Source organism: Nipponia nippon, unplaced genomic scaffold (assembly GCF_047370975.1).
Source record: "Nipponia nippon isolate SJK-2023a ecotype South Korea unplaced genomic scaffold, ASM4737097v1 scaffold_7, whole genome shotgun sequence".
In the NCBI taxonomy this organism is placed as follows: Eukaryota; Metazoa; Chordata; class Aves; order Pelecaniformes; family Threskiornithidae; genus Nipponia; species Nipponia nippon.
Window position 1 is genome coordinate 4,313,763 of NW_028262391.1, and position 24,644 is coordinate 4,338,406.

The window sequence follows — 24,644 nt, forward strand, 5'->3', positions numbered from 1 at the left end:
CAGCCCTCCTTGGGATTTTCCTTTCACCTCCCGCTATCACGTTATGCATTTCTTATGTCAGCGATAACAGAAGGGTCCTCTACATTTTTACCATCTTGATAGACAGTGGATAGATCGTAATTAAATCACACTTTATCTTGGGATTTCTCATTCATGCTGAGGAGCAGGGCAATCCATCTATTTGCAGGATTGGGAGTATATTATTTATTTTTAAAAATCCTTATGCGTTTCACGAATAATCCCGTGTATTCTTGGGTGGAAAGCACATTAGAGCAAGCCAGTGTCCTCTCTCATCCTGTTTGTTCTTCCCTTCTCTCCCCGAGAACAATGGAAGCAGGAGGAAGTCTCGCATTGGTCTGTTACCAGTTTCCAGGCAGTTTTGCTTCCAGCTTCCCAACTATGAGCAAAACATTGCAATACCTAGGTTTGAACAGACACAGACAACATCTGGTTTAAAAAAAACACCCCAGCACCACTAAAGAGTCAGGAGGGTGCTCAGAGGCAACGAGACAGTCCCCGGTGTTTATTTGATTGAGCTTAGCATTTTGATCAAATTTTGAGGACTCGTGACTACACGAGATATCGAGGAGTGATGATTTGTGGTTTGGGAAAAGGGGATAAATCCAGGCAGGCTGCCATCCCCGCGGGCGCTGCGCAGCCCTGCGCGCCTCACCCACGGCAGGCGCCTTCCGCTACCTGCTGCTTCAGCAGTTCATTACGAAAATAATAATAATAAAAAAAAAATCACATTCTGCTGCGCGCTCGCAGCCCCGCGAGCCGAAACGCCGGCGCCGCCGCTCCTGTCCCCAGCCCCCAGCAGCCCTGCTGCCATCGGGACTAATAACGCTAATAAGGCAGCGATGCAGTTGCTCCGCTGCGGGCTATCCAGCGAGCAGAGGGCGGAGGCAACTGCGGCCCCAACTTCTGCAACCGCCTCGTCGGATCCTGTTGCTCCTGGGGAGGTTTCGGCAGCTCCTTTCTGGCCTTTTGTCCGTCTGTCCATCCCAGTCCAGCCCAGAGAGGCTGCACCTCCGGCACCAGCTACAGCACGCAGCCTCCCCACGACCGCACGATTGTTTGTAATACAATTTTGTATTTCTTTTTTTTTTAAGCACATCTCCAACCAGAAAGCGTAAGAAAATCCCATCCGCCTGCCAATTGACTCATGTGTAGGGTTTCCGCTTCCCAGATCTGCATATTGTAAGATCCTGACACAAGTTGATGTTGTAAGTACAGCTTCCATACGGTTCTCTCAAAGGCAACAGATTTTTTTATACATATATATTTATATATGGCACCTGGTTTGGCAGAAACCACATCCGAAAAAGGGAAATAAGGAAAACAGTAAAAGCTGAATCTACCTAGCTATTGCTGGCTTTGGAAGGGTTTTGGCCAATTCCAGAGGCAGCATAAATCTCATTCTTCCTCGGGAATGGCATAGGAGTCAATAGGGCTGGGATGGCTCCTGAGTGCCCCGGGAAGAAGCCACAAAACCAGATCTGGCATCTGGATCCAGCTGGACAAGGGCCACTCCTCGACCCGAGCATCCCCAGGTGCGTGGAGCAGACGGGCGGCCGCTCCTTTGGCCCAAGCAAGACCAGGCCCTAGCGCTTCCCCGCACTCCAGCCTGGCCGAATTTGGGTTCGGCGCCTGAAATTCGGCAACTTTTGCCACCGGATTTGACAGGCACAACTGCTCTGGCGCCGGGGTGGGGATCCAGGGAGCCGGGATTTTTCTGCCCGCGGTTTGTCGGGGCGGGGGGGGGTGTCTATGCGCTAAATAAACCCGTTGGTGGGGCTTTGCGATGAGGCGCAGCGGGGCGGGGAGCCTGCGGGAGACACTGCGGTTCTCACAGGCGTTCTCCTCGCTGCGCGACCCCTCGCCCCCAACCACCGCACCCCTTCGCAGGGTCCGGATGCCAGGAGCAAGCGGCCCGTGTGTGTGTGTGTCCCCGGCTGCCCGGGGGCCACCCCGGCTGCGGCGGCCGAGCCCCCGGCCCCCACGGCCGCCCTGAGGCAGCGCTGAGGGAGCGCGGCGGGGCGGGAAGGGCGCGGGGGGGGGGGGGGGGGAATGTTCTGCCCTCCCCCCGCCCCCCGCCCGCCCCCGCCCCCGCGCGGCGGGGCCCGGCGCCGCCCCCTCCCCGCGCCCTGACAGACAGCTCCGGCGGCGCGCTCGGCCGGGGAGGCGGCGATGCGATGCGGCGCCGCCGCCGCCATCCCGGCGCAGCCCGCGGCGTGCCCTGCCTGCCGGCAGCCCGCGGCCGCCCCTAGCCGCGCTGCGGGCGGAGGGGAAGCGGCAGGGGCAGGGGCGGCGGCGGCTTCTCCTTCCCGGCGCCCCGCATGAGGAGAGGCGTTAAATAGCGCCAGCGCCGCGGCGGCCGCCGCCACTGCCCGCTCGGTGGCGGCGGAAACATGGCGAGCGACTCCCCGGCGCGGAGCCTGGACGAGATCGACCTCTCGGCGCTGCGGGTGAGGCGCGGCTCGGGGCCCCGGGGGGGATGCGGGAGCGGCCCCCTCGCCCCCATCCATCCATCCATCCATCCGTCTGTCCGTCCATCCATCCATCCATCCATCCCTCGGGGGGGGGGGGCGGGGGCCGTGTGTGTGCATGCGTGGATGTATGTGTATGTGCACGCATGTGAATACCGAGATACAACCGTGTGCGTGCCTGTAGCCGTGCGTACGCGTGTGTATGTACATATATATGTATCTCCTCGCTCTCTGCTGTGTGCCTGCGCGCAGAGGTCCCCCGGCACAGCCGCGCAGGTGTGTGCACACACGCACGCCCCAGCCCGTGAGCGCCCCTGCCCGCGGCGGGGCCGCGGCTGCCCGGCCCCTCGGGGGACCCCGGGCATCGGCCGGGCTGGGGGCGGGCGCCCCGGGCCGCCTCCCTGCAGCCGGGACCGCGGTGGGCCCCCCCCCGAGCCCCGCGTTGGGGCGCTCGCACGCCCCTGCGGCGCGGACGGACAGACGGACGGGGACCGCCGAGCCGGGGGCTGCTCGCCAGGCCCCGCTTTTCCACAGCGGCACGGACCCCGCGGCGTTTCCATCCCCCTCCCGCCGTGCCCCTTCGCTCCGTCTCCTCCTCACCCCCCTTGAAAATGAAGCTCGTCATGTACCCTTGAAATGTCGGGCTCCTCAAACGTGTCAGCCTCTGCGTGGGCTGGGGCCTGATGTCCCCCCCGGTCTATTTTTCTTGTAACTTTCTTCCTTTCCCCCCCCTTTCTTCATCCTTTTGGTCGTAAAGAGCAGCTAGTTGGTACAGAGCGTGGGGAGGCATTTAGAGAAGCAGCGTTTATTGGGGAGGCAACAGCGAGGCTGCTTCTCTCAACCTGCTGGCATAGATAAATAAATAAAATTAAGCAGAATCCGCTGAAGACTCGCACAAGTGTATTTTTAGAAATATTATTTGCTTCAGTGCAAAAAAAAAAAAAAGAGAAAGAAGTCTATCTTTATTCACTTGCCCTACTTTCTTCCTGGTGAGTTTCTGGTTGATTAATAGTGTAAATGATTGCTCAGCAATACACCCTGTAGATGAGATTGGAGCGGGGAAACCATCCAGCTTAAAAACAGACCTGGAGCTCTTGTTTCCCCTGCTAGCTGGAAGGTGCCTTGGGAGAGAGGTTGCTGAAGCTGGTGGAGTTAATCCAGGAAAGCAGTGTCATTTGTGGTGGGGAGGCCTTTCCTCCTCCCCCACCCCCTGAAAATAAGATTTTTTTATTTTTTTTTAATATCTGCATTAGGAAGTTTATTTGAACTAGGGCACTATTTCTTCTTAAAACAGCATCCACACATGCTTAGTAGGTTTTTTTTTTCTGTGTTTGTGGCTTTTTAATAGCAATGCACACCAGATACAGTCAGCGTTTTGTTTTCGCTTTAGGAGGAAATGTATATTCCCTCCCCCTCCCGAGACCCACCACCAGCGCCTGGTCTGTGAGCCGAGCGGTGCTGGATGTTTCAGGGTAACCGGAGACAAGGGGACCTGAAACCCCGACCGATGGGGGGGTGGGAGTGTCCCCCTGCCCAGCCGTGTCCCCCTGCCCAGCGGTGGCTGCTCCGGCAGGACCCTGGGGACTGCAGGGGTGCGCCTGCCGCTTGGGCCTCTGCCCCCTCTCAAGGGGAGAGACCTGCTACGGCGCTTTCCTGTAAACGATGAGAGATGTGTTGGTTTGTAAGTGAGACGGGAATAGGAGCTTAATTTGCCAAGGAATAGATCTTCTTCTAAACTAAGCTCTTTTAGCACTTAGAATAATTGTTAAAGGTCATAAATTCAGCAGATAGGGCAAGAAGCGTGAATCATTCCACAGGGTCTGAATCAGAAATCAATAGTAAATTTGCTGCCTGAGCACAAAACATGGCAGGGAGGAGTGATTCCCCAAGCCTTGCAAAATTTCATTTATTAGAAAAGAAGTGTCACATCGCTGCGGGTTTGTAGATGAGTCTGGATGGAGGAGCCATTGCTCTTGTGCCTACGTGTTTGAAGGGGTGAGGGATGGCTGTGTGAAACGCTGGGAGCAGGTAGTGACTCAAAATCTGGCAGAGGGGATGATTTGTTCCCAGCAGCGGGGAAAGGAAACGCTTGGGCCGCTTATCTCCAAGTTTGAGTCACCGAAATGTTTCAGGAGGCTGGGTTTTATGAACAAGAAGCAAATGCATATATAAAAGGTGGACCTTTGACTGCCGGTTCACCCCGTCCTTTGCTTTGGCTTCCCTACTCATTGCAAGGGAGGAAGGTGGATTCGCAGGACGAGAGCATGCTGTCGAAGGCTGAGCACGGCTTGGCACAAGCAGAACCTTGCACGCCGTCATTCATTTCAGCTTGCCTCTGCCCGCTAGCTTACGGGGAAGGATTTGTAGAGCCGGGCTGAAAGGTAACATAGGAGGTAGCAGGCGCTTCTGGTTTTGCCACACTAGAGTTTATCTTGGCCACGCAGTTGAGCTCCACCGCAGCAGTGCATCTGCTTGACGTGCTGGCGGCTGGGCCAGGAACAAAGCACTGAATTCTGATTAAAATGCATGGCCTGGTGCATCGAGTAAGCACACTTTGGGCTCTCTCCTGCCTTCTTTGCGACATGTTTCTGTCCATCATTGTGCACCGTGCTCATTGCCATGGTACCCAAGTGTCCCCGTGTCAGTGCAGAGGGCAGGGTCAAGCCTTCAACCTCAGAAGGATTCTTAAAATGGAGATCTTCTGGTGGTGGTGCTGGCAATGAGTATTGTTAATGTTGCAGAAAACTGTAATTTAAAATGATGAGGCCATTGAACAGGTAGTGCTGCATATTATACTGACAAGGGGATAAGATAAACTACATTATAATGTTCTTTTGTACGGGCTGGGAGATATTTTTGCTAGTCCACTCAGCATGTTTAATAGCCGAATGACCTGGCAGTGCTATTAGCAGAATAATGATTAACACAGGGATTTGCACAGGCTGTTGACAGGCGTGTTTGAGAAGCAGATTTTTGCAATAAAAGGAGAATGAGCGTGAGGAGGGATGCAGTGGGCTATGCGCTCTGGTGGTAAATGCACAGCTGAATCCAATAGGAGAGCAAGCAGAAAGATGGGGCTGGGTTCTGGGGTTTTTTCCACCCTTTTTTTTTGTCTCAGCAAATGCAAGAGCTTGTCATCTCTTGCTGAAGGCAGTGGCCTTGATCCTTCTAAAATATTCAGGTCAATAGCTTTTCTTCTGCTGCATCCATCTGCAGGGACGGGCCTCTGGCTGATGTACCGGCGATGGCAGTGGGCTCTTCTGCAGTAGCTGCCACAGCTGGAGGCATTTGGGACGCTTTGCAAGGTGTGTGGGAGGTGATAAAAGCTCTGTGGGAGGAAAACCACTCTTGGGGAGCTGATAACCCCCGGGGTGGGACCGGCTTGGGGCAAGGAGCCCCCCCTGCTCACAGCTGCTCCTTGTCTGCTTGGCGAGGGACTTGCTCTGGGCTCGGGTCCCAGCTGAAGGCTGGGGGTTTGAAAGGCTCACCTGGGTTGTAGGGCTTGGCTAAGGGCTTCCTGCAAGCCTGGGAATTTAGAAAGAGCCTTTTTTGGGGAAGGAGTAATTGTTTCCTTCTTGTACCTGGATGTTGCTTTTGTTTTGAACTCATTAACAAAACCCAAGCTTTTGTTATTTACTTTCGCAAAGTGCTGACCGTGCACTGTCTGGAAACTGGATCCTGAAATCGTTAGTTGTTTTAGAAATGCCTGGCCTTTAATGCTCAGGCTTGGAGAGGAGACGGCACAGAATTAAGGAGCCAGTGGGTATTAGCTGTTGCTGGGAAGAATTGGATGAAACCCAAAAATGTCACTACTCTTCCTTTAGCTTTGCTTTGTAGAGAAGTGAAGTTTTGGTGGCCATTTGTTTGCATTAGTTGATCATTGTCAATGAAGATAAAAGCTCTCATATTAAAAAAAAAGAAAAGCCCAAACCAAATAAGCATACTGGCATTGTCCTGTTTCCAGAACTTCATCAGTTTATGGCATATTTCAGCATCATTAAAGATTTAGGAGAAGTTCTAATGGGGGATAAGCACTGCAAGCCACCACTCAGGAGCATTATCCTGGCAACGTTACGTTAGGTTTCTTCTTCCAGCACCTTTTAAAAAACTCTGTAGCTCGACAGAATTTGGGCAGCTTTTGCAAAGGTCACCTTCTTCCTAAATAGAAAGAGGAACAAATTTGACTAGAGATGACTTCTGGAGATTAAAAAAAGACATGAAAAGCTTATTTATTTGTGCTGTGTTTTACATAATATGCTACCGTGCAAAATTTGGGACATATCTTCAATAAACATATATATAGCTGCAGTTCCTGAGGACGGACGCTGTTGGGGGTCTTTCATCAGGGACTTCATCTGTCCTTTTCTGGTGTGATTCAGTGTATGTGTAAGCTATGGACCATGACTGTGTCCATGTACTTTGTATATTTTTGAGCCTTTTTTTTCTTAACCATAAAACCTTGGCAGCACAATACTTACTGGTCTCTGAATCATCCCAAAGGGATGACAATGTCCAACTCTAAGCCTTTTTTTTCTGCATCTCGCTTCCATTCCTTGAGCCAGGAGTGCTGATAGTGGTACAAACACTTATCGTCTACACGTGCATGTGTATTCTTGTGTGCGTGCTCATGAAGTTACAACAGAAACAAGGCTGTCTTCTGTCTAATCTTTCTGCGTGGTTTCTTTTTTTCTTTTTTTCACCTTTTGGAGTTGTGCAGCCCAGGTGCTGCTCTTCTGCAATTCTCCATGTCTCCTTCAGCACTGGTGCTGTGGTTATTCTTCCTCATCTTTGGAGTTCTTCCACAAGATGTTTATGGCGTTTTTAAAGGCATGGAGAGTCTCTCTGTTCTCAGTAGTATTCCTATGCTGGTCAGCTATAAGAGTTACTAATTTGGAGTGAATTTGTAGCGAAACGTGCTTGAACAGGTTGATGTTGGAGCACAGCCGTTTTGTTGAATTGAGGTTTGAAGTGGTTAAGTATTTGATTGGTGTGTATATTTAAAATAAAGTATCTGAATTTTAATCCGTGCAAGAAGTAGTTAGAGGAGGCTTTTATCCTTGCTGCGTGAAGGTGGTTTTTATCTGCCAGGCTCTAGTTAATGTAGTGGTACAGTTTGCATGGGGTGAGGGGGGAAATGGTTTCCATTTGATCTGTATGTAAATCTCCAGAAATGAATTACTCAGCTAAGGAAGAGGTGTCCTTGGAAGTCATCATTCACGTGGGGCCAGGTCACACGAAAGCTGCTGTCACCTCCTGGGCTCGGGCTCCGAGCTGCTCTCTGCAAACCCTTGCCTGACTCCTTCTAATGCACCCCCAGTCACTTTGCAAGGGTAATTATATAGGGAGTTCTCTGCCTCTGACCTGCAGACCAAGGACGGAGTATTGATCCCTGTCTCATTTCTTCATGCCTCAAATATAAATGGGGAGAATCCTGTTAGATTTCCCGTGCTTCCCCCGGTAAAAAGTTACCAACAGGCAAAAGGGTGCACAGTGTGGAGGAACAGCATCGGTAAAAGCTGTCGTGCCTTGGGGTGGGGTGGATGGTGTTGAGGGTTCAGGACCTACCTCCTGAAGGCAGCTGCTCACCCAGGGTACCCGGGGAGGATACATGCCATTTCCCCTCTTGCTGCCAGCTGCAAAGAGACCAGGAGCGTTGCGGGGTGATGCACAGACCCACGGCAGAGCTGTGCTGGGAGCTGGCACCGCTCCTTCTCCCGGGGCTTTGGCTGGCTCTTCCTCCCTGCTGACAGCAGTTTCGGCCCCGGCTGCTCTGCCGGTGCCCGACTCACCTGCGGGAAGCGTGGAACCTCCATCACATGCGGTTTGCTTTTGCTGATGCTCAGGCATCTTCTTCGTTACCTTTCACACAGCCATTAAAGCAGGCTGCGGGTCGAAAACCACTAGCCTAGGGCATCGATAGCTCCATTAAATGAGGGGTTGTGTTTCCCACTTATAAAGCCAGTAGGTTTGATTTCCTTCCCCCCCCCCCCCCCCCTTTTGTCGCTTTGAACTGTGGCTGCACAGTGAAACCGACGGGCTGTCTGCTCTGGGCTCAGGAAAACAATTTATGTAAGCAAGATTTGATGTTCTCCATGTAAATCGCTTATGATTTCTAAAGGAGGATTGTCTAACGAACACAGTCCTTGGGAAACGGAGACTCCCCCTCTCTCAGTGTTCCCCCTCCGCGGTGGTTTCAAGATGAGCTCTGCGAGGGCCAAGCATACCCCTCCCGCAGAGGGATGAGGATGCTCAGCACACAGGGCCCAGCCCTGGGGTGCTCCTGCAATGGCTTGTAGTGAAAGGAGAGGAAAAGCCACCAAGGTTGGAAAACACTGATAAGAAGTTTAGTCGGAACTCGGTTATATCTCTCTGCACGCCTGATTTTATTTTGTAATGGTAAATCAGAAAACCTTCCTCCCCTTTGATCGAGCATGTTGCTTTTCCACATTAATTTTCTGTGGTGCTTGCCAGAAGTTCAAGGTTGTGTGTTGGTAGCAAATGATGGATGATTGTAATCAGGCGGCCAGCACTGGAGTATCCAGATACGCCTGGCGTTGCTGAGAACCGACGTTTCCTCCTTCCGTCGTAGGTGAGCAAACAGCGTGTGCTGCCCTGAGCTCGGCTGCCGAGTTACCCCGCGTGCAGCAGAAGGCGTGCACTTTGCTCTGCTGCAGATAACCAACGCTCCTCTGCTGCAGAAACCCTATTAGATATTAATGGCTTTGTGCGAACACCACCCTCTTGCCTGTAAGTGAGACCTGAGCGGTTCGCATGGCCCCGTCCTTCCTACAAACACACTCAGGCTGAAAACAGCCGTGGCCTCTGGCGAGTGCAGTAGCTGCTTAGTTAGTTTGTGCAGTGGAGTGTGAACAGTGAGTTGCCCGTCTGAGTAAAGCCTTAGCAATCTGAGTTTAACATCCTCTTGGTTTTAAGCGCTGTCGCTGCAGCGAGGGTGGGTGGATGTGTGTCTGTTCGCGTGAGTGCACGTGTGGTTTCCAGCTTCGCAGTACGTGAAATCTTTTGTTACAGTTTTTGCTTGCTTCCTCCGGCAACGGTATTTCAGAGTGCAAAATGAAATAACTTGTTTCGCTCTCCTGAAAGCAACGCTTCTGCGAAGCCAAGGATATTGCATAGGATGCGTATTACTTTAGAAACTAATAAAGAATCAAAAATTTAATTTAGGTGGCTGACACTTTCCCCCGCTTTTAAAAATTCTCTTTGCTCCTAATTTTGAAACTCAGCAGGAAAAAGCGTACTGCCAGCTGAGTCATGTGTTTAGTGCATGACAGAAGTGGCTGTTCGGGACCGTGCCCTTAATCTGCTGGATGGAGACTTTAGGATGCATTGGAGGCAGTAGAGCCTTTGCCGAGGAAGAGATCGCACAGCTTGAATCTAATAAAATGTGTCTAATAACGGCTGTAGCGTGCTAGAGAAATACAAGAGATCAAAGCTTCGGAGGCATTTATTTTCATAATTTGTGGGTCAGATCCTTGCAGGACTAATTGGGTGCTGTTTGATGTCCAGGCAGCAGTAGAAATCTCCCTGTAAATCGGAATATATTTGCCTCTTCCTTTCTCTTTTGTACACAAGCATAAAAGCTTGGTATGATTTTGAGATGAACTGGCAAAGGTGAAGGTACAGATCTCCTCCCTACCTCACTGCCATCTTTCGTAGATGTATTAACACAGTGGGCCACGTAGCTGGTACAGCGACCAAAACAACTGCATTTACCCAGTAGTTGGTGGTCCTTCTAATGTTGGTGCTCCAGGAGCGCTAAAACCTGCAGGTTATTGCCTACTGTGCTTCTGCTCCCCAAAGGATGAACCGAGATGAAACCAGAGAAGGAGCTTTGATGGTGCAGTTCATAGGATCTCTCTGGTTGTGGCTCACTAGTCGTGATACCCAGGTGGTATCTCAGCTTTGCAGGTGGTCACCCCCAAAACACAGCAAGTCAGGAATGCTGTCTGCTTTGTGGGGGCACTTACAAAGTTCTTTTATATATATATATATATATATGTATTTTTACATTTTAAATACATATATATATAAAAAAGAACTTTGTAAGTGCCCCCACAAAGCAGACAGCATATATATATAAATATATATATAAAAGAAATATATATATATATAAATATATATAAAATATATAATATATATATATTTATATATATAAAAAAATAAGTGTGGATCTAACTGTTCCCTCCTGAGTGGAGTAGGACAGCATGGTGGGCTAGTGTGCCTGTGAATGGCACAGGCTGTGTCCCTGTACCTGGCACATAGACCTTCTTCAAAACACAGGCCAAAATTTTCCAAGCTACCCACTTAAGTGGGAGATGCTGAATTAGGCATAGACCTGTTCTGGCATGTGAAACCTGGCTGGAAAGGAAGGGACAGTGCCCTTAAACTTGTTTTTTGTGTTGTATCCTCCCACTAAATACTCACGGTAGGTGCTCATGGGGGGCTTCTCTTGTGTGTCTGCAGATGCCACCATTTTGGGAGGAAAGAAAGATGGGTGTGCAAAGAAACTGTGTTCCTGGAGCAACACCAGAGGCCGAGGCAACAAAATTAAAAGGGCCTTAAATGCATTTTCTGGCTATGCAGACAGGCTGTCTTCACTGCAATAAATCTTCGGCCTTTACGTATTGATTAGCTTCAGTAAATAGTGTGATGACTCTGCTCTTCCCATTGCTGTTCTGTGGGGATTGGTGTGTTAGTATAGCTGAAGAGGCTGTAATAGCTAAATGGGATTCCAGTAGGGAGAGCGGTTTACAAATGCTCTCCAAAGTGAACCTCGCAGCCAGTGTGACTGTGTTTGACTGCTATAAATATAAACAGAAAGTGTTCCACTGGTGACTGGGCTGGTAATGGCCGTGTTTTCTAATGGGAAAAACCGCGTTCCCCAAGCCAGGCGCCCTGCAGTGACTGTGCCCTGCCCTGGCAGGGATGCTGTCTTCTCCTGGTTCACCGGTTGGGGAGCTGTGATGGGTACGTTGTGTGTGGGGTGAGTGAAGGGAGCAGGAACGGAGGGGAGGGGCTGGCGTCACGCTGAAATGTGGGGCTGCTTGGCTAGAAAATGGAAATGGCTGAAAATGCCTCCTTTTCTCCCCGCCCTGCTGATGGCTTGTAATAGTTTCTTCAGTATTCGTGTGTAGCTGAGCATAGTTCCAAGCGATTTTGTTTGTTGGGCTTTGCCGTGGCTCTTGGGGGCAATGATGTGGTGTGGCAGCCTGGAGGTGGTTGTGTTTGAGCACTGGGCAAGCCCCAGATCCTTGGAAAATCATCATGGTAAAGTATGAACAGAGCAGGAAGCTGGCAGGGACAGCAGCTTGTTATCCTTGTGGAGCAGCACTGCGAAGAGGGATGGAGAGCTGCTTTAGATATTAGATGCCATAGCTGAAAACCCATTCAGAAGACATCCCACTGGCATGCCCAGGTTTTGTGACAACCTGTAACTACAGTGTGGTGGAAAAGCTCTTCCAGAGGCAGTTTGGGCCATGAACTGAAACCCCAGGTTGCTCCGGAGACGGTGGATGGAAAGATAGGATGGAGCAGATGTAAAATTTGCATAACAATATACCTTTAATTCAACCTGAAAGAAATAATTGAAGACTAGTTGTCACTTATGATGGTGACCTCTGCCAAGATGACTCATGCTGCAATATAATATGAGTCACTTGTTAATGATGGCCTGTTAAGAAGAAAGTGCCAGATCCCCGTAACTTCTTCATTGTGTGATATAAAAGCCAGGATGAAGAAGGGTGTTCAGGATATTGTTGCCTAAAAATAGCTGATACTTAAGAGTGCTGAAGCACCTTTACTTGGCTCTGGGGGACTCTAGCATGAAAAGGCGAAGGCCCTGAGCAGAAATGCTACTTCTTCTTTGGCCTCGGTTTGAGAGAGCCACACGACACACTTTGTACCTCTCCTCCCCAGCCTTCTGCGTTGACGTGATGTTGCCCAAGGGTGGGGACCCTGATAGCTTTCCTTCCTGCCAGAGGGCTCCGCAGGCCCGAGGGCAAGTGCCCTTTCATGGGAGGGAGGTGGGTAAGTGGTGAGTTTTGCAGCGAGCATGGAAAGCTGTGGCCAACTTCGCAACAGCTGCCCAGCAAGGGCTTAGCACGAGGAGTGAGGTCTTGGGGGCAGCCTGGCTGATGGGAGAGCAGGAAGGTGGGAACAAGATCCTCCATGGCAACGTCCCTGGGGTGCCACTGATGGGGAGCCCTGGGCTGGAGACCTGCAGTTGGGGGGCTGGGGGAGAGCGAGGCAAAGAGCTAACAGTCTGTGGCCATGTCGTCCCCTGCAGCGAGGGCTTTGCCAGGCACAATCTCTCCGTGAACTCCTCGCCTCTAACATCTGCCAAATGGGTGCAGGACGAGAAGTTTTTTATGGCTGTAAGGAACCTGTGCTGCTCCTATAGCAATTGGCTTGAGCGCTCACTTGTTAATCATCTACTAGCCGTCTTAAATGCTTCCTTGTATTGAATGAGTGTTTTTGCAACCCACAGAAGAAAGCGAGAGCCTGGTGTGAAGGCGCTTGTGACCAGGGGCAGGAACTCACCAAGATGCGATAGGTGGACCAGCTCCTGGGCTCAGCCTGGGGGTCGGTGCCCCAGGCACGCTCTTCTCTGCCCTTCCACGTAGCAGGGGGGCGAGAGGAAGGTACGGCAGTGGAGCACCGTGCTCCTGGGAAAGGGTTTCTGACTTGTCAAAAGCCTGATGATTTTGTCTGTGGTCATGAAATCCTGTGAAGTCCTGACACCAGGAGTTGACTTGAGAGGGGAGTATTTTTTCCTAGATCTCATAATTGTAGAGAAGCATGGAAATAAGGCCTTCCTAAAACATCGTAATCCAGAGGGCAAATAGAAGACTCCAAGTAGTTTATTGAAAATTCAGAAGAAAAAATGATGATAAATGTGAAGCCTTGCCTTCTGTCTTCCCGGAGTGATACACCACAACAGCCAGAGATCCCTGGGCTGCTTCTGTCATGCTTTCATTTTTCAAGTGAGAAGCTGTCTAATTCCACTGTCCCACACTGCTGCCACCTGCTTCAAGGTGTATCTTGCCCTCTGGACCTTGCCTGTTAGCAGTCCAGACCAGACCACCAGGTCCTGCTGCCTTACGCAGCACCGGTGTGGTCCTCAAGGAGACAGGAGGGTGGTGGTGAAGGGCTATGGAGGAAGGTTGAGGCTTTAGGAGATGAGAAGGGGTGGACCTGAAGGAGGAAGGCTGTGCACCCAGATGTTGCTGTCAAGGCAATCTGAGGCAACCAAAGGACATTGACTGTACGAGTGGTTGCATTGCAGAAAATTGATGTGTGGTACCTTAGGAACAGATCTCTCTGAGGGATGGAGGAACATCTTTTCCTGAAAAGAAACAGCCAGCACAGTGGAACCCAAATCTTCTACACGTCTTCATTTTGTCTTGCTCCTTTGATAATTATCATCCTCTTTAGCAAGTTCCCACCGTTAGCGTAGCGGTCCTGCTGCTGTGGCAGCTCTCGGGAGCTCTCATCGTGCCTCTCTTCAGCGCCAGAGGGGACCCACAGTAAGGAAGGTTTTTGCTCTTTGGTAGTGCAAACCAGTGCTGCTGTTTTTCACTGAGCAGCTGGATACTGGGTGTCAGCTCCTTCTGGGGTGATCTCCAGACTGGCCCTTAGACCTGGGGATGCCCCAAGAGGACCATCGTTTCTTTGCCATGAGTGGAGTTGGGGTTGCTGAGTTGGGGTAGAGCACTATGGGCTAAAGGATGGCTGGGCTGCCTCTCCATCATGTTTCCCACGTGTTCGGGCCTGGGAAGGCCAAATGTCCTGTACATGGAGACCTGCGCTTCCAAGGTGTAGCAGCTCCCATCCTCTGAGAAGCCGGTGGAGTAAAAGCATTATGCTTTTGAATAGGCAAAGCCTTTATCGTGTGGTTCAAAGGGAGGGATGCCTTGTAGGTGGACAGACCATACCCTTCCGCCCTACCCCCCCAAACCCAAACATGAAGCTGTGTGGTTGACAAGGGAGATGTTGGCATAAGTTAAAAGCTGGAGTCGCTTTCTCAAGACCCTTTCACAATAAGTTGTGGTTTTGCTTTTGCTGGTTGATGTGAGCTCTTCCGTGCTGTTGGTTTAAAGCGAAGTGCCTGCACAGAGGAAGCGTCCTCGAGAGAAGATGCAAGAGCCCTGCTCATTATCAGAAATGAGTAAAACTGCTCCAAGCTAATCTGGCTGCCTAAAAATAGAAGTGGTGGTAGGGGGAGGGACTGTCTTCTGTGTTCGTTTGCCCTTGATTTTCATGACATTTTGCTGCTCCATATTATGTGTCTTGTAGGGGAGACCGTGTGTCCTGGTCACACTGGAGCAATTCACGAGAGCACATGCTCGTGTCAAAATCCATCGGGAAGGAGGGCTGAGAAGCTTGTTCAGGGTTTAGCAGTTAACTTGCAAAGTGCCATTATTCAGGTTTATTCCCTCATTCTCGTGCTCCTCGCGGGTTCCCAGCCTCTCCCAGGTCTGAAGAAGTGACATGACTGGAGGCGAGGCTGTGGGGTGGATCTCTGGTGCTGCGAGGTGGCGGGAGCAGGGGGCATCCGTCATGTGTGCACCTTGCCGGAGAGAGTCATGCCTCAGTTGAGAGTTGCAGCATCTACTTTGCAGTTAAGGGGGGGGAAAAAAAAAAAAAGAAGAAAAAAATCACTTATGAGACTTAATTGCTGTGTTATTGTTATTCAGCATTTAAAACCCAAGTTTCATAACTGCCTTGTGATATCAGCATTTATATTCTTTGTGAGTATTATGCAAGCAGCTCACCTTGTGATCATGAAATACTGAAATGTGCTTTCTAATGCTCACCCTCTGTTTCTCAATGAGTCCATAAAACCTCTTCTGCTTTCCATTAATTATGGAACAATAGGACATTTTTCTCTTTTCTTTTAAAAAGAGCTAATCCTTTTTTTTTTTTCTTTTTTTCTTCAAGTTCTTGGGCCAGTTGCTCCTCTGAGACATTTCTGTTCCATGTAGCTAGACCAGAGTGGACATACCTTTGGTCCATCACTGCACTGTCTTTTGCCACTCGGGTTTGTGGACCCATCTGGGAGCAAAGGTCTTGCTGTGTTGGAGCAGTCCCAGCTGGTGCAGTGGCTATTGTTGGCACTGGTGCGGTTGATGTCTGTGTTTTGGGTTTGTGCTGGAAACAGTGTTGATAATACAGGGATGTTTTTGTTATTGCTGAGCAGTGCTGACACAGAGTCAAGGCCTTTTCTGCTCCTCACCCCACCCCACCAGTGATCAGGCTCGGGGCACAAGAAGCTGGGAGGGGACACGGCCAGGACAGCTGACCCCAACTGACCAAAGGGATATCCCACACTGTATGGCGCCATGCTCAACATATAAAGCTGAGGGAAGAAGGAGGGAGGGAGGGACGTTCAGAGCGATGGCGTTTGTCTTCCCAAGTCACCATTAGGCGTGATGGAGCCCTGCTTCCCTGGAGATGGCTGAACACCTGCCTGCCAAGGGGCAGCAGTTAATGAATTCCTTGCTCTGCTTTGCTTGCGTGTGTGTGGCTTTTGCTTTACCTATTAAACTGTCTTTATCTCAACCCATGAGTTTTCTCACTTTTACTCTTCCAGTTCTCTCCCCCATCCCACCAGGGGAGTGAGCAAGTGGCTGTGTGGGGCTTAGTTGCTGTCTGGGGTTAAACCACAACATGGGGTCTCTGGATGCTTTGCTGGAAGAATCTCACGTGATTTCCTTGACTTGTAGAGACCCAGAATTTAATGGCTTCTCTGAGTCTTCTCAAAAAGAAAGGAATTGTTGGATTTTTTTTTCTTCCTTGCAGGGGGGAAGGATTAAAATTTCTCTCTAAGCACAGGTGTGGAGTGCGGTGCGGTTCAGTTTGCCTGAATACCCTGAAGAGGATGCGTCTCCAGGCTCCGGGGCCAGTGGTGCTTCTCCACTCTTTCATACTTTGCTTTACATACACATCCGGAGATTCGTAACTCTTTTCAGATGCTAATGAGGAGTGTATAGATAAGATCCCCTGTGAGGAAAGGAATGCTAGGATAGGCTCATAGCATGGGAAATCGAGGTGAGGAGGGGTCAAGCGTCTTCTCTAGATTCACTTACAGGCGATGCTGCCCTGGCAGAGTTGGGAGGAGAAGTCAAACCCTCTGGCCTCTTGTCCTGTGCTTTAGCCATTAAGCTATGCTCTCCTAAGATTAGATAATGTGGTTTTGGTGTCTGCAAGACTTGATGAGCAAATTCCTTTGAATAAATGCTTTTCTTGTATACTTGCCAACAGAGTGAGACTGGGGACATGAGGGAAGGGAAATAACTTGCAGGTGTCAATTTTCAGGAGGGAAATCAGATGGGGAGATAATACCCAACAGGTTAGACTTCTTGGACGAACTTGGTGAGGATCACATCCTGCATCTCTGCTTTAGAGTAAGGGATGCGGGGAAGCCAAGGTGCGACCGTGCTGCTGGCAGCCTGCCACAAGTTTCAGTATTACTGAACAATCTGGATCTCTGGCAACAGTGAGACATGGTGCTGGAGTTTGTTTGGGCCATGGGATAGATGCTAAAGTTAACAGGGTTAACTTTATGTCTGAATGTTGGGGTTCTTGATGGATCTGGTTACAGAACTCTGAATTTTCTTACAGTGTGGAATGCAGTAGCACGGTACTCGCTGTCACCCTGACCGAAAACTCCATCTTGGCTTCAGAGCACTTGCAATCTGGGGAAACACTGATAGCGGAACTGGTTTCCCAGCGTAATGAAATACTCCTTTCCAATACGTCAGGTCTTCGGAGAAGGACAGGATTACAAGGGCATCTTGGTCTTGTAGTAATTTGTCTTCCTCACCGTAGCCTGGGGCTGTAAGGTGGACCAGAGCTCAGCTGAGCACGCACGGCCATTGCTTACAATAAAACTGCTGCAGCTGCCCTCCCCTCTGACCAGAAGAGAAGGTGATGGGCCAGCCGGGTCTGCTGGGGGGGTGAGGTGATGCTGGGTGCTGCAGACAGCTCTCTGAGGATTTAGGGTGGTCGGGCAGAGTTGGTTGTGCTATTCATTTTACTTTCTGAGACAGTGTGTTGTTGCTGAAACTCTTGCATGGATTTGATTTCTGGTTATGAGCACCCTTATCTGTTTCTGTAGCCATTAGCTCTTTGTCTTGCCCACGTGGGAAGCTGTAAGTTACTTCATGCGATAAGGCTTCTCTTATCAGCTCTGACGTTTATTGTCTAGAATTCAAATTATTCTAGGAGCTATAAAAAAGGGGATGGAGCCTGAGAATTACAGCTGAGAAGTTGTGTTCCTCTTCCCTGTGCGGACCAGAGAGATGGAAATGGAAAGTATGGGTCTCTCCATGCATCAAACTGGGGCTGAGTTCTTGGTCATGTATCATGTCTAGAAAGAAGCACGTGTCCTGGTATTTCTTTTCCTTTCCTTCCTTACTTTGTGCAGCATCATCAAAACACTCCTTCTGGCCTTTTAAACTCATCAGCCTGCTTGTGAAATATTCAGAAAAGCTTGGGCTGAGTTTGCATCACTGGCAGTGGGTTGCATCCTTTCGGAGTGGCTTTGATCTTGCTTACTCGTGCTGAGTAATTTACACTCCTCTCACATGAGCAGCAGCTTCAATGGAGATGCCGCCCTCTGAGAGTCTGGCCCTTGCAAGCTCTCTCAGTTTCTCCTAATGGTAAGCATTTAAATGGTATTAAAGCTGCTTATCTGAGTCTCGTGCTTTTTTAGAGTCATTAACACCTCTGCAAAGAAAGTGTAAAACTCTAGTATGTCAGCTGGTGGCACTTTGCAATGGTTTGAATGGTTACCCGGAATGCGGGGAACAGAGGGTGTTGAGGATGGGTGCTGGTGCCGGCTGCGGTGCCCACAGTGGGGAGCTGGTGCTCCCATGCACGGTGGGATCGCCCTCCGGAGGGGGTGTTCTCCTTCGGCCGGGGGTCAGGGCTCCCTTCTGGGTGTCAGATCTGGCACCTCAGGTTTATGTTGGTGGATCTCCATCCCCCTGTGATTCCCCAGGGGTCCGAAATGCCCGTCTCGCCATGTTTGCTGTATGTAGTTTAATGGCATGTTTTAAGTGATACTAGCAATTTTCTTTTAAAGGTTCCGTGCTATTCTGTTACCTTTACAAGGAGACATTGATGCTGAAGGGTGATCCCACCATGAAGTCATCCAAAACCAAATGAAGCTGGCTGTGTTCTTCACCTTGAACGTTGTCCTGTGCAGCAACAGTGCCACAACGGTTTGATCTTCCTCGTGGCCACTGAGAGGTCCCACTCTTGCTCTCGTCCCTTGCTCTGTTGAGCCAGTTGAGCTCTGCACTGAATAACGGGAAATTATCATGACTAACCTTATGCTGGTAGAAAAACTAATAGAGGTGAATAATAGCACAAGAAACATGGAAATCAACATTTTTCTCCTTGGAGGCTGTATATGTAATCCACTTAATATTCTGTGGAACACAAGATTAATTTTCTTCAGCATAATGTATGTGAGGGCTTTTCTTTTTGGTTTGCTGGCAGAGGCATCGCTGCATTGCTAAAGCTGAGGGCAGGGGATTGGAGGGGGGGGAAAGATGCTCACCCAGCTTCCAGAGGATTCAGGAACAGTGAAATCTGGCTAGAGAAGATTAAACTTCTCCCTCGCTGGCAGGACTTTCCTGGAAGAAGTGTGGCTGGGACTGGGGGTGTCGCGCTAGGATGGCCCCTGTTGTGTTTGCTCATCAGGCTTTGCTGTGTGACAGGGTATCTTTCCACTCTCTGTATGTCTAAAATATTGGTGAATAGATCTGATTTGCTTGGACTGTGTGTGGAGGCTCTCCTGGTGGGCTCCCAGCACCGAGCCGGCGTCTGTGGCGTATGGAAACCAGCTCCTGCCTTGCGCTTGTCCTCCTTCACAGCATACCTTTGCCATGATTTAGACTTGCAAACCTTTGTAGAGGTTCCTTTAAAATAATAATAATAAATCAAAACCCCTGTTCTTTTTCTTTCACAGAATGGAAAGAATGCAGTGACTTGCCAAGCTTAAAGAGGAGTAGATACAGCAGAAATAAATAAATTGAGCCCATTTATTTTAAGTTGATTAATCTGATATGTTCATAGTTTTCTAAAATAAAATCTAGCCCTGGAGGGTTTAGCAAATCAAACAACAATAACGGCAATTAATTTAGAAGCAGTTACGAATGTTTCCCATCCCCTTTTCGCATCCCTACACCCACATGATTAATCTCACCACTTGTGACTGTGGGCCAAATCCTGCTTGGGGACGTGCAGTTGTTTCTTTTTGGGTTGGAGAGGGTGGACCTGAGCTTCCTCCGCACCCAGGCATGGGGAAGGACCGTGGGCAGGGGTGCCGTGGGCAGCTGGCGGCTGCTGGGCTCCTGGGGCACCTTGTGCCTGCAGGAGGGCTTGGTCTGCTGCTGGGTGGGATTTCTCTGTTGAAAATCCGAGTGCTATGGACTTCACCTCCTTTGTTTTCCCATTGTGTACCGGTCTTCAGCAGGCTGGTGGTCTGTGGTCTTACAGGTCTTGCTTTGCTGCTGTGTGCACGGTATGTTAATGTTTCCAGCCTGCTTGTGAGAGCTAATAAATAAAACCGGAGCTCTAGCAAGAGCGTTTTGCTAGGCAGAGGCTAGATAATGTCACGGCTGGCTCCAGGGACCGGAGCTAGCAGAGAGCTCCCAAGGCAGGAGGTGTCGCAGGGCTGTAATTTGACAGGGAGCTCAACCGATCCTGTAAAGCAAAAGCTGGTGGTTGGATTTACGGGGCATCATGGTGACTTGCAAAGCAAAACCAGTGCATCTTCCTAGGATGCCTGTGTGAGAAAGGTCCCTCTGCTTTGTCTTGGCTGAAGTGCTATCATAATGCATATATCAAATGAACTAAACTAAATAATCCTTGCCCCCCATGCCAAGTCTAGTAATTTGGGGCACCGGGATTTGAAATAAAAAGCATATTCCTGAATTTACAAGAGTGTTTCACAATGTAAGAAGCCACCAAGAAATACAGAAGTCTTGCTATGGGAAATACTTTACGACCTGGCAAAAACCTATTGCAAATCATTTCAGCGACTGTGGATTGGCTCTGACTTTCAGACCGTTTTTTTGGCATGCATCAGGCAGGAGCTTGCTTTTTGCTGTGGGACCTTGTTGCCCCCCCCAGTTTAAGTGAGCGTCTGTCAAGACCAAACCTTCAGACTCCCTGCTGAGTCTGGCATTACTCGAGGCAGCCTGTGAAATGTAGGAAAAAGGTGAGAAACCTTCCCTCCCCCTTCCCCACAACTTGTTAACTCTTGGGTGAGAAAGGTCTTTCCAGATACGAAACACGCACATTAACATGTATTTGATATTCTTTTAAATAATTTTGCTGCTTTGTCAAGACAATTCTATGAAAAAATGTGTTTATAATGCACAGTTTTGGGAGCTTGTTGAGTATAGTTGTGTTTTTTACAGTCTATTGGCTGCATCTTGCAGAGTTCCGCAACTAGTTGAATGCTCAATAATTCGATGTGATTTGCTCCCTGTTTTGTCCTTTTTTGAAACTATTGCTATGGAGAGTTATCTGATCCTCTCCTGCTAACCAGCCCTTGCAGAACCAACCGTAAGGAGCTGATGAAGAGTGACAGGCAGAGGGTAAACTCTTTGAAAAGCACTAAACCAGCAGATAACTGCATCTCCAGATGATGTGTGAAAATTGGACTGGTGTGAGAAACTCAACTGAATCCAGCAGGAAGGTGATGTTTCTCCGGGCATGTATATAGGGACTCTGCCTGGTTTCCAACAAAATATTAAAAAGCAATGGCAATCACTTTAAACTGGGATGTGGTGATTTCTGATGGGCAAGGCTCTCCACCCACGTTGTCTCTCTTAAGGCCAACGCCTCACTCCAGCTCCTGCTCTGTCCAGAGGGCATGGAGGGTTCCCAGCAGCTCCACAAGACCAAGCTCTCCCAGGTGCGGTATCTTTGGCTGTGCCGCTCATCTGCTGCTGCAGGGTGAACACGAATGGTCACAGCTCTGGCCCAGAGGCCTTCGCAGCTCTCCCTTGGCTTTAAGTCTCTCTGAGGCTCCTTGGCGTGCATGCGTACGTGCCCAGTCTGTGTGTTGGTTGTTGCACAGCTCCCTGTTGTTGAAGGCTGTAGTCTGCAGGTTGTTGGTGCCGCAATGACACAACCATTTCACTCCTGTCAACTTTTCCCTGGTCAGCTCAGCCCACGTCCTCAACCATACCTGAAAAACAGACATAGAGTTGCAAAACCATCCTACTTTTAAAAAGCAAAGGGTTTTAAGATTGCCTTGCTTTTTTTGCTCCTAAATGCATCTGGAAGTGAGGAGTTCTCCCATTTTAAGGCATTCCTCTGGCCACAACTCTCACTACAAGGAAGGAGCAAGGCTGTCTTGTCTTGCCAAAGGCAATCCCAGATGGCTGTCCTCAGCAGCCTCCTGTGAGGGCTGCAGAAGCTGGGATGTCCAGTCTGCAGTGACTTGGAAAGGTGCAGGCTGGCTTCTGAGCCGTCACCCCTACAGACATCCACAGACCAAACCACAGATGTGGCCTGCTGTTGGAGGCTGAAGCTCTGCCTGCATGCGAGAGAGGGCTCTCTGCTTTTGGTGTGAGCTTGGCAGCAACCTTGCTTTTCAAAGTGTGCCTCTAGGAGTGGTGTGTTAAGAGGCTGTAGTTCCCAAAACAGCTGCTTTGGTAAGTAATTAAACCAGCTCCCCCGAGACCCCATAAACCTTTGAGAGCATTTACTAGTAGGTAGCAATTTCAGCTTGATGCAAACATTTGCTGGCCAAGGTGAAACTCTTTATTTCTCAGAGGGATGAGATCTAAACATTTAGGAATAATATCTTATTGGTCTGAAACTGCAGATAAGTGACTTCCAGTGAGGAGAGCGTCCAGCTGCTGTGCTCTAATTGATGTCTGCATCCGAAGAAGTGTGGTACAATACTAGTAGTGACTTTAGATCTTCTGGGGACTATAGATATGATTTATAATTGGCACTGTAGCTTTTTAGAGACACTGAGCTTAGCCAAGCCTTTTATATATTGTCCTGTTGAAGTTGTGTGCTTGAATTAGGCGTATGTTGAAGTGGCTGATTGTACTGAGGCTGCATTCATCTAACACGGCGTTGAAAACCTCAGGGTTCACTTAGCAGTAGTGCTTTTGCTGGTGCTTCTGGACTGATTGACTTCTAACTCTTCTAGATGAACAGTCTTCTGTGAACTGAAGGAGGGCTTATCATACAACTGCAAACAATTCGGGGATTCCCTCCTGGGGATCTAGGGGATGTACTGTAGAGCTTTAAAAATGAGAGGGGATTGTCTGATTTGGAAGGAGTCCAACTTCAGAGGAAGAATAAGTAGAATTGTATTGTCTTAAGTTATCGAATATCTCAGTCAGCATCTTCTTACCATGGTGAGACTCATGGAGGCCAGATGTTGATCTTCATTAGCTTCAAGTCAAAACTCATTGCCTCTTGTTTGAGTGACATCAGGATGAGATGGAGTCACCTTGTTGCTAGCGATGCTTAGGTCAGGCTTTTGAAGGAATGGGGACGAGGCTTGGACCCTTCTTGTATTGGTTAGTGTAAGTGTGTAGCTTGTGGATGGCTTTTCCTTAGACTGGGCTGCTCCAGCATGCTCTGTTGGGGAAGGTTAGCTTTATATATGTCAGTGCAGTCATGGCTGTCCTCTCCCGGTATCACTACTGCATCTGTGGGACCCACTGTCTGCAGTGGTACAAATGCATCATTTTGGTTTGGAAAATCTTTGTTTCCAGGTCTGTATGCATTCCTTACTGGCTTGGAGCTCCCATGTTTCATATCTGTGGAGGGTGTACAGAATGGCTGCTTTCTCTATTGACATGGTAGGAAGGAGAAACTAGGTCAGAACAACTCTGATTTTGTGTGCCCAGGTGCTAGTCTGTGAGCAGCGAATCTGGAAGAGGTCAATATATTGTAGCTTCAGTGGCTTGGCCTCAGCAGGACCAAGCAGGACTGGACTGCGTATGCGCATGGGCTTTTTTTACTTTTCTTCCTTCAGTAGCGATGTTGGCTGTACCTTTGCTGGCTGGTGGCTACAAATCCACACTTGCGTCTTAAATTGAACAGGTTATAGTTGAAGAAGTAATCCAGCTTTATTGACTGAAAAGCCCAATGTGGTGATTAGTTCTTATTTAATTTTGCTGTTGCCAAACTATAAGAAGGTCTTAACATTTTGGAAAGGAAAGAGGTGCATGTGTGGTGACTGGAGCTTTACTGCAGCAAGAAGCTAGGGAGAGGGGCGCTGGAGACTCAGGAGAGTTGATTTATGGTTTGGGAAGAGGAGATGGGCAGAGCACAGAAGTGGCTCTCAGGGGCTGGAGGAACGGCTCCTTGTGAGATGCTGAAGAGGAATGGTTCAAATAGGTTTGTAAACAGGCTTCTCTCAGCTGTCAAGTGAAGAAATTTTTCTCCTGTTAATAACTTAGCCTTGACAACAGTTTTTCTTATGCTGTATAGGAGTGTTGTTTCTTGACTAACATCTTCGTTTAAGATACAGAGCTGGGTGTTTGGGGGTGAGGGAGGACAAACTGCTGCTTCAAAATGAAAACAAAACCCTCGACGAGTTCCTTATTACTCTTCCAAGTAGAGCAGCTTGTATTGCTTGAGTAGGCAGGAGGTGCAGTGGTAGATGGCATTGATGATAGCTTGTCTTGTGAGTCTCTGGATGGGTGGGCGAAGGAGGGGAAAAGTAGCAAAGCTAGGAGGAGAAGACGTGAGATTAAGCAATCCCCGTGAGGGCTGAATAGCACCCAGTAGTCCAGCATGGTTCTGCTTCATTACTTGGCTTATAACTGAAGGAAAATATCTCAAAAATACCCATTGTCCTGGTTTCGGCAGCCTGTTGAGGTTTTTTGCACTGCTTTAATTAATGGGCAGGCTTAGGGCTATGTCTGCGTGATGGGAAGGCAGTGTTTGAAGCTCAAAAAGGTAATGTCCCCAACCTCTTTTTCTGGAAGTTCCCAGTAACTCGATCAATATTTTGTTGCCTTGGCCTCTGCCTTCCTGCTTTGCTTGCTGTTGTCTGCAGCTCTGTTAGCAATCCTCTCCTGGCTTGTGCAGTCCATCTTCATATTACTCACAGGGCTGTTAACTACAATTGCCTTGGAGATG

The 24,644-nt window shown here is 49.3% G+C and overlaps 1 protein-coding gene across 5 annotated transcripts in view; it reads left to right on the plus strand.

Annotated features, from left to right (window-relative positions):
- The first annotated feature begins 2,166 nt into the window (after window positions 1-2,166).
- TNIK (TRAF2 and NCK interacting kinase) overlaps window positions 2,167-24,644 on the plus strand; it is a 164,991-nt gene continuing 142,513 nt past the window's right edge. For all 5 annotated transcript variants that reach the window (XM_087738403.1, XM_087738406.1, XM_087738407.1 and 2 more), the window contains exon 1: window positions 2,167-2,468. In XM_087738403.1, the coding sequence (XP_087594529.1) occupies window positions 2,412-2,468 (57 nt within the window). In that variant the 5' untranslated portion in view covers window positions 2,167-2,411. The remainder of the gene's footprint in view (window positions 2,469-24,644) is intronic.